Source organism: Pyrgilauda ruficollis, unplaced genomic scaffold (assembly GCF_017590135.1).
Source record: "Pyrgilauda ruficollis isolate IOZ18807 unplaced genomic scaffold, ASM1759013v1 scaffold48, whole genome shotgun sequence".
Classification (NCBI taxonomy): Eukaryota; Metazoa; Chordata; class Aves; order Passeriformes; family Passeridae; genus Pyrgilauda; species Pyrgilauda ruficollis.
In genome coordinates, this window is record NW_024526377.1 from 3,672,966 (window position 1) to 3,685,944 (window position 12,979).

At 53.5% G+C, this 12,979-nt stretch overlaps 2 protein-coding genes across 2 annotated transcripts; both read right to left on the reverse strand.

Annotated features, from left to right (window-relative positions):
* Positions 1-42: 42 nt before the first annotated feature.
* On the reverse strand, positions 43-5,720 carry ADPRS (ADP-ribosylserine hydrolase). Its single transcript, XM_041479387.1, has 6 exons — positions 5,477-5,720; positions 4,082-4,178; positions 3,111-3,318; positions 2,837-3,021; positions 2,645-2,745; positions 43-2,142 (listed from the first exon to the last, which is right to left on the reverse strand). The coding sequence occupies exons 1-6, from the start codon at positions 5,703-5,705 to the stop codon at positions 1,850-1,852; spliced, it is 1,113 nt and encodes a 370-aa protein (XP_041335321.1). The 5' UTR covers positions 5,706-5,720; the 3' UTR covers positions 43-1,849.
* A 232-nt stretch (positions 5,721-5,952) lies between these two features.
* TEKT2 (tektin 2) lies at positions 5,953-12,590 on the reverse strand. Its single transcript, XM_041479157.1, has 10 exons — positions 12,547-12,590; positions 11,405-11,576; positions 10,916-11,041; positions 10,116-10,321; positions 9,474-9,617; positions 8,865-8,979; positions 8,418-8,525; positions 7,894-8,037; positions 6,940-7,019; positions 5,953-6,280 (listed from the first exon to the last, which is right to left on the reverse strand). The coding sequence occupies exons 2-10, from the start codon at positions 11,558-11,560 to the stop codon at positions 6,079-6,081; spliced, it is 1,281 nt and encodes a 426-aa protein (XP_041335091.1). The 5' UTR covers positions 11,561-11,576; positions 12,547-12,590; the 3' UTR covers positions 5,953-6,078.
* Between the last annotated feature and the right edge of the window lie 389 nt (positions 12,591-12,979).

Below are 12,979 nucleotides of genomic sequence, written 5' to 3' on the forward strand. Positions count from 1 at the left end.
GAGGATGCACAACTTGAGTGAAAACACAGGAGCAGTGGCTACTTAACAAAGATAACTGAGGGATTTTACTTCTTTCCAAGGAAACTAAAGGGTTTAGTACACATCTGAATTCAGGCGCAAAGAGCTCCAGTCTTTAAACAGGAGTTCTTAGCTTGCCAGGAGTTCCAAACATTTAAAATTATAAAGCTGCTTTAAAATAAAAATATCTTCTTTTAAATAATTACATGAATCTGGTTGTCCCTCTGGCAGAATAATGTGGAAAACCTGGTATTTTACAGCTCAGATCTGCAGCACAATACAAAAATACACAACAGACCAAAATTCCACATGTTCCCAGGACAAGAATCCATTTATACAAGGAAAACCCATTATAGCATCACACAAAAGACTGGCACTTGAAGGAAGCAGACAACAGGGAAAACTGGAAGGACCTGTGGCAGCCAGATTCCCACATGTGCATGGAGCCTGACACAGCCACCACGTGCTGACACCACTGGGGAGTACCACAGCCACTTGCCAGTGTCACAAGACATGCTGGAGAAATAACAAGAGTTACAGTGTCACATTTAAGTTTATAAACATTTCCATATGATGACTTTTTGTTTTCAATTATTAAAAAGCTTCCAACCCTTTCTAGATGTGCCATTCCCAAGCTGTTTCTCCCTTTTTGACCAGCTCCACTAGGAAAAGGTTTTAAATGTGAAGTTCTGGAACACAGCTGTGCTAGAATGTTCTTGGCCACCAGCACCAGCTTCTTTTCAGTATTGATGTCCCCAATTAACCCACCTTTCCCTTTAATTCTGGGGCAATTTTTACCAAGTACAGAGGCTGAGACTGTGATAAATTAACTCCTGCATCCTGCTCAAGTCACTTTTGTGGCTGACTGCAGCAGAACCAGGCATTCTATCCCTGCAGTACTTCCACTCCACAGGAGCTGAACTCTCACGATCCTTGTGGGTCCCTTTAAATTTGGGGTGTTCTGTGATTTAAACAGGAATCTCACTTGGTGCTCTGGGCATACACAGGACTTTAAAAATGCAGGATGCATGGATTAGAAACACAGGAGCAGCCAGAGTGGCTGCAGCAGTGTGGCAGCAGCTGTGTAAGGGGGCACAACGTGCAGCAGGTGCCTGCTGGATCACAGGGCCAAGGACACAGGAGGAGCAGCAATTAGTGACACCCTCTCCCAGCAGGGACAATGAGCCAGCTGGGATTGTCAGCAGGCACCAAAGGTCCTTCACAGAGCCATCAGCAATGCAAAGAAATCCCTTCTCTGGCCCTTCTCACTCTGCCTTTAAGGCAACAAACGTCCCTGGAAATCTGTGCTCCATTATCCTAACTCAGCACAGGTGACAACCTGGGCCACCAGGCCTCTCTGGTGACTCCTATGACATCCCTTATCTGGCCAGCTGAGAATGACCTGCTGCTGTACCAGGGTTGTGGAGACTGGAAAAGCCACTGACCACCAAAACACAGTCCATGGACACAGGAGCAGAGGAAAACAGGGAGAAAGTCCATGGATTCAGACACCCACCAGTAACTGCAGTGACAAATGGCACAATGGTGGACAAAGCAAGCAGCAGAAATCCATGGAAAATGAGACACTCGTGGTACACTCAGGGAGCTGCACCCACTGTCCAAGTGCAGCCACTTCCCAGCTGACCCGTGACTGAAGGAGATGTCCCCTCTTTTCCAGCTGGCTCCAGCTCCCAGCTGACAGCAGCAGGCACCCCTCCCAGGTGAGCTCGCTGGCGTTAGCCGATGGTGCAGATTCACTGCTGGGTGTGACCAGAGAAGCAGAGCTGACCATCCCTTTGCCTTCAGGAAAGCCCTGGAGCTGCCCTGGAGCTCAGAGCCGCTGGCAGTAGAGTTCATAGAGGCTCTTGGCCATCCTCTGGGTCTCCTGGAAAGCCTCACAGCTCTGCTCCCAGCTCGGGGGCACCTGCTCCTCCCCGTAGTAGGCGCCGGCGATGGCCCCCGCCATGGTGGCGATGGTGTCTGTGTCCCCCCCCAGGGAGATGCAGTAGATGATGGTTCTCTGCAGGGCGTTGTAGTGCTCAGGAATGTCAGGATCAGTGTCCATGCAGCGCAGGAAGGAGTAAATGGCAGTGGGGACGGAGCGCAGCGCAGCGATGCCATTGCCTGGAACACACCCTGTCAGCACCCTCTGGCCTTCCTTCCGTTCCCCTTCCCACTGCAACCTGCTGTTGCCAGTGACTTTCCGTAACAATATCATGGATTTTACCAGGGAAAGGTGAAAAAGTTTGTCCCTCAGAAACCCCCCAGTTCCCCAGTGCCACTCACATCTTGCAGAGCAATTCCCAGTTACCCCAGTATGGCCTGGCCATACACATCTACTCATTCCCATTCAACATGATGACCCAATAGCCCTTAAGAGATCTTGGAATGTTAAGAAACATTATGAAAGGTAAATTTCCCTTAGCAAGACATTTTTTTCCTGTCAATACACAGAGGAAATCACTGGGTTGAGACTCAGAATTCCTGACTTGTGAGCACAGGCTGCTTTTCCAGCATAGTCTGTGCCTGACAGGCAGCACAGGCTGAAGAGGAATCTAGGGGGACACACATCTACCAGGCTGGCTGAGTTAGTCCTGCTTCCAGCTTTCCTAAGAAAGGTACTCACCCAACTCAAACAATACATCTGCTTTGGGAACGCTGCTGAGCTCCAAAAATTCCTTGATTTTCTTGAGACGCCTGGAAAATGGTAAATCCTCAAATCCCAGCCTGCAAACAGAGAGTGCAGTGAAGAGGAGAGAACGTGAAGAGCCAGAACAAACCACCAGAGCAGGGCTGGGGCTTTCCCCAAGCTACTCACGCTCGGGCATCACTGAGAGACTTGTCATCCGCCTCCACATGCTCCATGTGGCTGATGAGCTGCTCCAGGAAGGTTTCCCTGCTGAGCCCTTCCTGCAGTGCCAGATGCACAGCCAGGGCCTGCAGGATGGCCCCGTTGTAGCCCAGGGAATTGGCGTGGGTCAGCTCCGCGCTCAGCTTCGCAAACTGCCAGAGAAACCCCACTGTCAGCAAAGCTTCCTGGGACACTCCCCTGGCAGCAGGGACACCCAGAGAAGCCCAGAATGTTCCGTTACCTTCTTGACATCCTGGATGTCGGAGTAGACGAGGGGGATGCCAGCCACCCTCATGGCCCCGCCGTTCCCGTAGGAGCCCTTCCCGTTGAACTGGGCTCTCGCGGGCTCAAACACGTCGTTGCACTTGGGGCTCAGGAGCTTCTTGAAGACGTTGACCACGGCCATCCCATAGCCCCGGTTGGGCTCCTTCTTGTACTCCTCAGCAAACCTGGTGTGGGCAGGGGGGAAAACACCCGGGGGCTTTGGTCTGTTACTGGGGTTTGTGATTGGATGAAGCCTCTTGCTAAAGAATTAATAACACACACATAAATCATCAGTGACATTCAGGGCTCAGTGATTCGGTTCTGCAGGAAACAATTCCCAAAGAACAGTGTGAAAGAAGGATGTATAAAATCACCTTCCATAACCCACTTGTTTTCCTCTCAATTCTGCCTCAAAATAGAAGCAAACTAGAAACATTTCCGTGGGTCACAACCACAAGGAAAGTCTTTTGTTCAAGTTCAATGGAAGAGTTTTCTAAACAAAGAAATGCTTTCCCTTAAGTGGAACCAAATGCTCTCAGGGCTGGGGATTCAACAGGGAAACAGATCATAAACAGAGTCAAGCTGAGCTCACTCCTATTCCCTCACTAAATTAAGGGCAGTGCAAACATAAATAGCAACAAATAAACATGAAACAAAATGTTTCTGGAATCTCCAAGCATTCTCCTCCCCAAAGGTGGACACACACAGGGCTGACACACAGCAGCTCCTCCCTGTTCAAGGCAGCTTCAGACTCCACACTGCAGCTGATGCTGCTGCATGGTCCAAGGCATGGCAAAGCAAAAGGATTAACAAACTAAAGGATTAACCATCTCTTTCTTAACTTTTTCCCTCCAAAAATTATTAATTAGAATTAGTCTGTCTCAGTCCCTGTCCCCTTCCACAGACAGTCACAGTGATGGTCACACCTTCAGGAAGCCTCATGCTCACCTCTTGGCCATGTCAACCTCATCGAACTCCTGCTTGGCCAGCAGTGACTGCACCACCGACCTGCTCATGGCCGTGTCGTCCGTGTACGGCAGCGACTCTGCAACGGGAGGGCAGAGAGTCACACCAGCAGCCAGGGACAAACTGCTCCTGCCCTTTGCCAGCACCTCCCTCATCTCCAAGGCCTGACTGGCACAAGTCGCCTGGGACAGCTGTGGCTGCCCCTGGATCCCTGGAAGTGTCCAAGGCCAGGTTGGACAGGGCTTGGCACAACCTGGGACAGTGGAAGATGTCCCTGCCCATGGCAGGGGGTGGCACTGGATGATTTTTAAGGTGCCTTCCAACCCAAACCTGTCAGGAAGTTCCCTGGCACTCTGAGGTTGACACTGCCATGGTTGTCTGAGTAAGGACACAGCCAGGGAGCTGCATCCACAGCTATAATGACAAAAAATATACTTCAAGATTAGTAAGAGCCAGGAGAAGATGCCTGACATCCAGAGGCATATATGGAGAAGAGAGTCAGCCTAACACAGAATCACAGATTTCCAGGATGGATTAGGTTGGAAGAGACCTTAAAGCCCATCCTGCTCCACTTCTTGACATAGCCAAGGACACCTTCCACTATCCCAGGTCGCTCCAAGCCCCATCCAACCTGGCCTTGGACACTTCCAGGGATGGAGCAGCCACAGCTGCTCTGAGCAATCTGTGCCAGAGCATTGTCACTCTCATGGGGAACAATTCCTTCCCAATATTCCATCTAACCCTGCCCTCTGGCAGTGCCGTGTCCTTCACTCCAGGCCTTTGTCAATAGCCTCCATCTTTCCTGCAGACTCCCCTCAGGCACTGTAAGGCTATAATCATTTCCTAAGCGTTAAACAACTCTGAGCTTCTCTCACTCTTCTCCTCAATTTTCTGTACCTCTGCTCCCTGCTGACACCCCAGCACTGCCACACCCACTCCCAGCACACTCCACCTCAGCTCCCTGGAGTAGGAGCAGCACGGGCCGAGCAGAAAAAACCACGGGTCCCTCTGCATCAGCGGTGTCCCTAAGGAATCCCTAGGGAATCAGGAACGGGTGTTGAACCCCCACAGCACAGGGGCACAGCACAGGGGCCAGCCAGGGCAGGCACAGCAGAGATGCCCCACAACCAGGTGAGGGTAAGCACCGGGGGCACCCACGTTTCGGGGGAGCAGAGGGGCTGGGGATTCTGCAGGTTGGGCACATCTCAAAGCACAGGTGCTGAGGGAGTGGGACACAAACACCCCCCAAAAGCCCAGTCCTGGGGAGTGCTGGGGTCTAACCCGAACCTCTGGGGTGCCGAGTGCCGTGCACAGCGGGGTGTGTGAAGGGGGGACCAGGGGATATCCCCCGCTCCCCGCCGCGCTCCCCTCACGCACCTCCACGTGCGCTCCCCGCCGCCTCCCCTCCCTCCTCAGGCGGCGCCGGTTCCAGCCCTTTGAGGAAACTCAGCAGCTCCGGCAGCTTCACGACGCTCCTGCCTTCGAAAACAGCTCCCAGGCAATCCCCCAACAACGCCCCGGCCAAGCAGCCCCGGAACCGAGCGAGGCCGGGCCGGGGACGAGCCGGGACCCGCCCGGGCCCTGAGGCCGGACCCGCCGCCGCCATCTTGCCGCGCGCGGCGCCTTCTTCCTCCGGGCCGCTAGGGGGCAGTGTGTGATGAAGCCGCCGCGCACACTGACCCCTGGCGGCCCGGAGGACCGAGGTGCCGACAGCACAGCCGCCTTTTCCTTTAAATCCCTCCTGGAATCCAGCTGGATTTAATCGCCGCGGATGACAACTGGGGACAGGCCCTTTATTGCTTATAAATCCCCTCGGAGCGCGGGAGGCTGTAAACATCATCCAAGGGCCAGACAGTTATAAAACAAACTAGAAGAATTCCATTCTCCCCAAACGCGACGCAGATGCCGCTGTTGCTCGCTACGGAACTGAATCACCGGGAGTTTTTCATCCCCCCCGCGCTTGCACAATTCCCGGCGCGCTAAGCCAGCTCCAGCTGACTGTTCCTCGGCAGGTTCCTGGTGCGGCTGACAGCGTCGACCTCTGGGTCAAACTTCTCCACGGGGACCACGAGTTTTCTCCGGGTGTCCATGCACTTGTTGTCCAGCTGCAGAGAATTGGTTTTGTAGCCAATATCTGTCTGAATGCGGTGAAGTTGTCTGTAAAGACCGTCCAAGGTATCCCTGGGAATAAGCAGAAGGCACAGGGGTTGGGATCAAATGGGAACACACTCCCCAGGGAATGGTCACAGCCCTAACCCTGCCAGAGCTCAAGGAACATTTGGAAAATGCTCTCAAGCACAGAGATTTTTAGGGTGTCCTGTGCAGGACCAGGAGTTGGTCTCAGTGATTCTTGTGTGTCTCTCCCAACTCAGGACATTCCATGATTTTAAACTGGACAGGAAGCACCCAACTTCCCACTTTCTGGCAGCTTTTGGCCCTGCACAAGGAGTGAACTCATCAGATCCTCATTGTTTGGGGCAGTGAATAGCCAGCCCACACAGTGCTCTGGGAGGGCAGCAAGAGATGGGCACCCAGGGAGCTGCCAGCCCACAGCAGCACTTCTGTTCCTTCCTTGTCACTCTTATTTTTGTCCCTTTTGGAACAGTCAGGGCCTGGATGAATTCAGTCAAGCAGGGGCTGTGTGAGCCCCATTCCCCTCCCAGCACAGCCCCCTTGTACCCCACACCCACCAAGCCCAAGCACTGCTGCCCCTCATGAGCCCAGGTACCACGAGCACCAAAAGGCAGGTGCTGGAGGTGTGCCCAGAGCAGGGACACCCAGAGCCACATCCCCTCAGGGCAGTGCTGGGCACTGCTGTTCCTGGGCAGCAGGACACTCACTGTGACTCTGTCCGCTTCTGCTGGAGCGCACGGATGATCCCCTCCAGCTGCTGGACCTCGTCTGTCAGTCCGAACTGAGCCTGCAGGGAGGAGGGGACAGCACTTAACAGGGCTTTGACAAAGGCCACAGTTCCCTCTTTCCCCTCTCCCCCAGCTCTGACATTATTCCCTTGCTTCCCTATCTCACTGTAGGATCCATTGCTCCGCTGCTGCTCCAAAACTCATCCATTGTTGTGGTGTGTCATCATGGGGTGCCTCAGTTTCCCTGGTTTCTCCCTGAAGTTTCCTTCCCCAGGTGGTGTGTCAGTCACCTCTCCTTTCCCCCACCTTGACCCCTGCTGGGCACTGTCTATCAACCCAGAAATTCCAGGGGAGCATCGAGTGATTGGCAGGTTCAGAGGATGCTCTCCACCCCCTGGGGGGCCATTGGCCCATCCAGGTGTCCCTCTCACCTGAGACCCCCTCCCCCCATACCTGGATTGGTGGTCCTTGGTTCCCCCCTCCCCCTCTGCCCTGGGTTAAAAGTGCAAGCACCCCATGTGCTCGAGGAGTTCTCTTGGAGCTGTTACTGCACTCAAGAGGCCATACGGCCCAGAGTAAAAACTCTGGATTAAACCCTCCGTCAGGACCGACTCCTTCACCATCACTTTAAAAGGTTTCTCCAGCACAGGGAGGCCTGAGGAGTGGCCCTCTTCTACCAACAAGCCCCAGCCCGTAAGCACTGGAGCTCGGGACATGCCTGGACTTGTCCCCACGTGCCCAGCTCCGACCCCTGGTAGCTAAATAGCTTCTCTGGGGAGAAAAGACCACAGGTGCCTCTATTGGTCCAGCAGCAGGGACCAGACAAGCCAAGGCACTTCCCGTTCAGTAAATTGGTAAAAACCAATAATCCATGTTTTCCAGAGCCCCCCCTTCCTGGTCAGCTCCCTGCAGGGAGCACGGCAGGTGAGGTACCTGATCCCGGCAGAGCTCAATGTGGGGCCGGTACGTGCGCGTCTCCAGGCGGGTGTGAGCCACCTTCAGATCCAGCGTTCTCTTCCGGATATCTTCCTCCAGCTGCCGGATCTCCTCCTCCATTTCAGCAATTTCCTCCAAGGTCTGAGGAGAGACATGTGTCGTGAGGGGCAGCCCGGGATGCAGACTGGGAAACTGCCCCCGTGTCTCTGGGAATTTTGCTGTGCTGGGGATAGATTTTACTCAAGGGCTTCTGAGGACTGAATCCTCTGCTTTGGCATGGACCAGGATGGTGCTGCTGAGACAAGGGGTGAAATAAAGAGGCTGAAACCTGGCAGTGCTGCCCAGCAGTGCCAGAGAAGCACTTGTGAGAGTTGGGATACTGCTGGGATCATATGTGTGCCACTGAGCAGCAAACACGTGGAAACTACACTCAGGCTAAGTCACTTCCCATATAACAAACAGCCTTTGGGACTCCCTTCCCAGCCAGGATTGTAGTCAATGACCAAAGAAACAACACTTACATTCTTCTCCTGCCATTTCAGCTCACTAAGGGCTGCTTCCATGTCTCTCATCCTCTTCCTCAGCGCAAACTCTGTGGCTATACGCTGAGCATCCAGCTCATTGTTTGTCTGAGGAGAGAACAGCTCTAGTCACCCATGGCTGCAAGGTGTCTGTGTCCCCCCCAAGCTGCGCCTGGAAGGTTGGGACAAGCTCAGGAGCAAAACCAGCTGGGTTTGGCTGCTGCCACATGTGCATGTCACACTTCCCCAGTAGCCAAAAGGTGGGAATCAATGGACAGGGACATGTCCTCCAGCTTGCTGACACTGCTGCAAGCTCTTCAGCATAACCAAGCTCCTACTTAAACCAGGAGGGCAGCTGCTCCCAGACAGATCCGCTGACATGCCTGCCACTCTCCCACACCAGATCCAGAATGGCACCACAGATTCCGTGCCAAGGGAGCAGTTTACCTGGGCAATGGTAAGTGTGATTGCTCCTCGGAGATCAACTGAGGCTTTCATTTCTGCCTCAGCACGCTCCTTGTTGCGCCGGCTGGTCAGTTCCCACTCACTAAGTGCAGTTGTTCTGTGAACAAATCAGTTATGAAAATAAATTGACTGTTTGCAAAATATTTTAAAGGAACCACCTGCTCCAGGCCAAGATGGCAGCATAAAATTATTCTGGAAAGCTGGAGGTCACATCTTCCCTGATCTCCTCAGAGACTGAACCCCACCAGGCCCAACATCTGCTCCACCAGGGACACATCCAAACCATGGAAAGGAATGCCAGGCAAGTGAAAATGTGCAGCACGTCCCCCTGAGCTGTGCCAGAGGTGACACCACACTGCTGAGTGTCACTTACAGCTAGGCAGGAGGGAGGCAGGGTGGCAAACTCCACTGTGGTTTGTGGTGACAATTTAGCTATCTCCCAAAAGTCTGTGGCTTCCCCATGCCACAGGCAATTTCTGTTCTGAGCTCTCTCCAAAACTGTACCCATCAAGCCTGGACATAGCATGGAAGGAAAAAGCAACCCAGGGCTCAAGGCAGATTTGGCCACACAAGGACAGATTCTTTCCTTACCCATCTGGGATTCGTGTTGGGTTGACCTTGAAGGAGATGTTGCCAGAGGTGGGATTGAAGGACATGCACTGCCGATCAAGCTCCAACGCTTCCACCTTGTGCCGGTGGTCACAGCTCAGCTGCTGACGAGCTTCCTTTAAGAGGCTGTGGAGAGCCAGGCTGGAGTCAGCAGGGAGCAAGCCCAGGGCAGGGGCAGCTCACAATTCCCAAAGCCTTCATCACCATGTCAGTCATCTTAGTGAAATGAATGATGAGCTCCCACCCTCCCTGGGAACTGGGCCTGACCTGCCCAGCAGTGCCGGCCTGGCTGCCCCGGGCTGTGTGCTGGTATCACCCTGGAGAACGGAGCTGTGAAGGATTCCCACAGAGTACCAGGGCCTGGGAGCTTTAACACCTCGTGGCCACAGATTCCTAAACCAAGGCAGGTGGCACAAGAGAGCTGGGACAAAATTTCCAAATGGTGCTTGTGAAATTGCCCTTGACACACCCTTCCCTGCCAAATCCCTGACCCTGAAAATCATCCAGGGCTCCTGTGTGGTTCCCTGCCTGCCTGCCCATCCCAGTGTGGCATTAAAGGCACGTTAAGTATCTGGGGCCAAGCAAGGAGAGCAGAGTCATCAGCCAAAAGCTGTAACTCCTCACCAGAGCTGTTTGAAGGCATCGTCCACTCGCTTCTGCAGCTCTTTCTTGGTTTTTTCAATCACCTTCACCTCTTTATGTAGCTCCTCTTCCACAGGATCCCTCACCACATCGATGTCACGACGGCTCTCACGGAAGGTCAGGCACTCAATGGCAACATCCAAACACAAGTTCTTTGCCTGGATGGCATTTTCTGCTGCTTCCTTCACCTGGAAGAAGCAAACAATCAGGTGTTGGGGGGATCTTTTAGGGATGGGAGAGAGAAAGGAAGGGGAACCCACCCATACCATCATTAAGAGGCACTCACACTGTCTTTGCAGTTCTGAAACCTTTTATCAAGTCTGGAATAAAAATTGCCAGAGCCAAACACCTTAGTCCTCTACACCTGCCATTTGCATTGGGAATCACACACCTTGCTGGGGGTTAACAATTCCAGAAGCAGCAGCAGCCTCTGGGTTTAAAACTCACAGCATCAGAGATCTCCCACCACTATTCCCTACTAAACCCAAACAGTTTTGAAGGATGGTGTTAACATATTTCTTGTTATCCTTCAGAGCTTTATAAGAAGTCCAAACAACAAAATCCACCCAGAAATCCAAACAGGAGCATGTAATATACAGTTGCATGACATGGCTTGGCTCAGCCAGGAACACAGTGGTACATATATATATATATATATATAGTGAGAAGCCCCCCCTTGAACTCCAGATGGGCTTGCCCATTGCACAAGACAAGTCTCAATTATTTCACATCCCATGTTGACAGTGTAAGTTCATTTCCAGCCATCTGCCTTCCCAACATACTTTGGTTAAGGCATCAATTTCCAAGTCTATCTCTGCGAGGCATTTGGCCAGGGCCTCTCTCCATTTGTCCACGTTGGTGATACGATCTTTGAGGTGGGTTCGGCTGTTGTGCTCATCCCATTTTGCCTGGAATTAGAGAGAAATGCCATTACTCTTTCTAAAATTGTAGTTGTGAATCTTGCTGAAGCCTTTCCCCGTTTTCAGGACTGACTGAGCCTCTCACAGGAATACAAAACGTTGCCATTTGTCATCTACACAAATGGAGAGCACAGAGAACATCAGTGGCAGTGAATGTGAGAAACACACACGGGGATTTAGTGACAGTACAGATGCATCATTGCAGGTGGGTTTACAGGGAGTAAACGTCCATACTTAGCATGTTCTGTACAGGTAAAGCCCATCCAGACACCCAAATCTAGACACTCTCCCCAGCTCCTCAGCCCACTATCCTGACAAAGCTGTGAGCAGCCCCCCTGGCAGAGGGCTCACCTGGTTGCCGGTTTCATTGCGGAGAGCTCGTCCTTCCTGCCGGACATGATGGGAATTAAAACGCTGCTGTTCGGCATCGGCCGAGATGAGGAGGGAGTTGTTCTGCCAGTCTGGCAAGGTGAAGCGCTGGCCTGGCTTTACACTCAGCGAGGCCATCGTGCTGAACAGGTGACTGAACAGGAGCAGAAGATTTATGTGTTAATTCATGGAAATACACCTGAAATGGAGCTGCAGCCAAAAACTACAGAGCTCTTCAGGAGAAAAGCAGCAGCAAACTGCAGCCTGGCACCTGGCCTAATGCAGATACATGTCCTTAAAATGGGGGAGCACAAGGGCAGGTGATGGGAGCCATCCTCTGCCTCAGGCCAGGGGGAAAAGCCCTGTCCCATCTGTCCCTCCCTAGGAACATAACTGTCTGCAGGGACAAGGAGCTGCTCACAGCACCAGCTTCCATATGGTATTTACTGAGCTTGGACAAAAACGGCTGAGGATGTGACTGATTCTGTTGTGCTACCGCTGAAGGCTTAGCTCAGGGCTGTGACCCCCGGGACTCCAAGGCTTTGAAGGAACAGCAGAGTTTTTAGGCTTCTCCTTTTTCACCCAGCATAGACTGTACAACGGGCAGAAACTGCAGACCCCACTCCAGAAAGTCCGAGGAACTCCCGAGGGGGCTGCAGGTGCCCAGACCCACGGTCGGGGGCAGTTCTGGGGCAGAATCCCTTGGCAGTGGGGTATATATCCCATGTCTGCCCCAGCCCCCGCGGGCACAGGGCGCTGCGCCAGAGCCCCTCGAGCACCGGCCCCAAGGCCTGACGGGGATGTGCAGCCCCTGAAGGGAAGGAAGCCCGGAGAGAGGGCACAAAGGGCCCCACCATAGATGGAGGGGAAAGAGGGGAAGGGGAGAAGGAGGGAAAGGGTGCAGCCGCCGGCTCGGAAGGGGCTCACCCGGCTGGTGTGAGGGCACTCAGCTCCTCTGGCCCGACCACGCTCCCGCCCCGCCTCAGGGCCGGGCCGGGCCGGGGCCGCTCTCTCCCCTCACCGTTACCGGCCGATTTCCCCCCTTTCCACTCACCGTTCCCGGCCGACCTCCACTCTCCCCTCACCTTTTCCGGTCGAACCCCCCGTCCCCCCTTTCCTCTCACCGTTCGCCCGCTGTCCCCGCACCGTTCCCGGCGATTCCCGCTGTCCTTTCACCGTTCCCGGCCGATTCCCCCTCTCCCCTCACCGTTCCTCGCTCTCGCCCCGGGCTCGCGCGGGGCCGTTGCGGGGCGGCCCTGGCGGCGGCTCTTGGGGCTGTCGGTGACAGGGACACCGCAAACCGCAGCAAAGCAGCGCCCAAAGCACGGGGAAATATTGTTTAAAAAAATCCCACGAAATGCCCCATAAAACAGGAGGGAACCGGGGTGTCCGCTTCCAGAGCCCTTTCCCATTTCCACAGCAGCTATCCTGCCCCAGGATGGCTGTGGGCACTTCAACAAATTCTTGCATTTTTGAAATTATTTTTTAAAAATTTAATTAAATGGCATTAAAATACAAAAAAAAGACCAAAAGTAAATGGTTTTCCATCCTAGAATC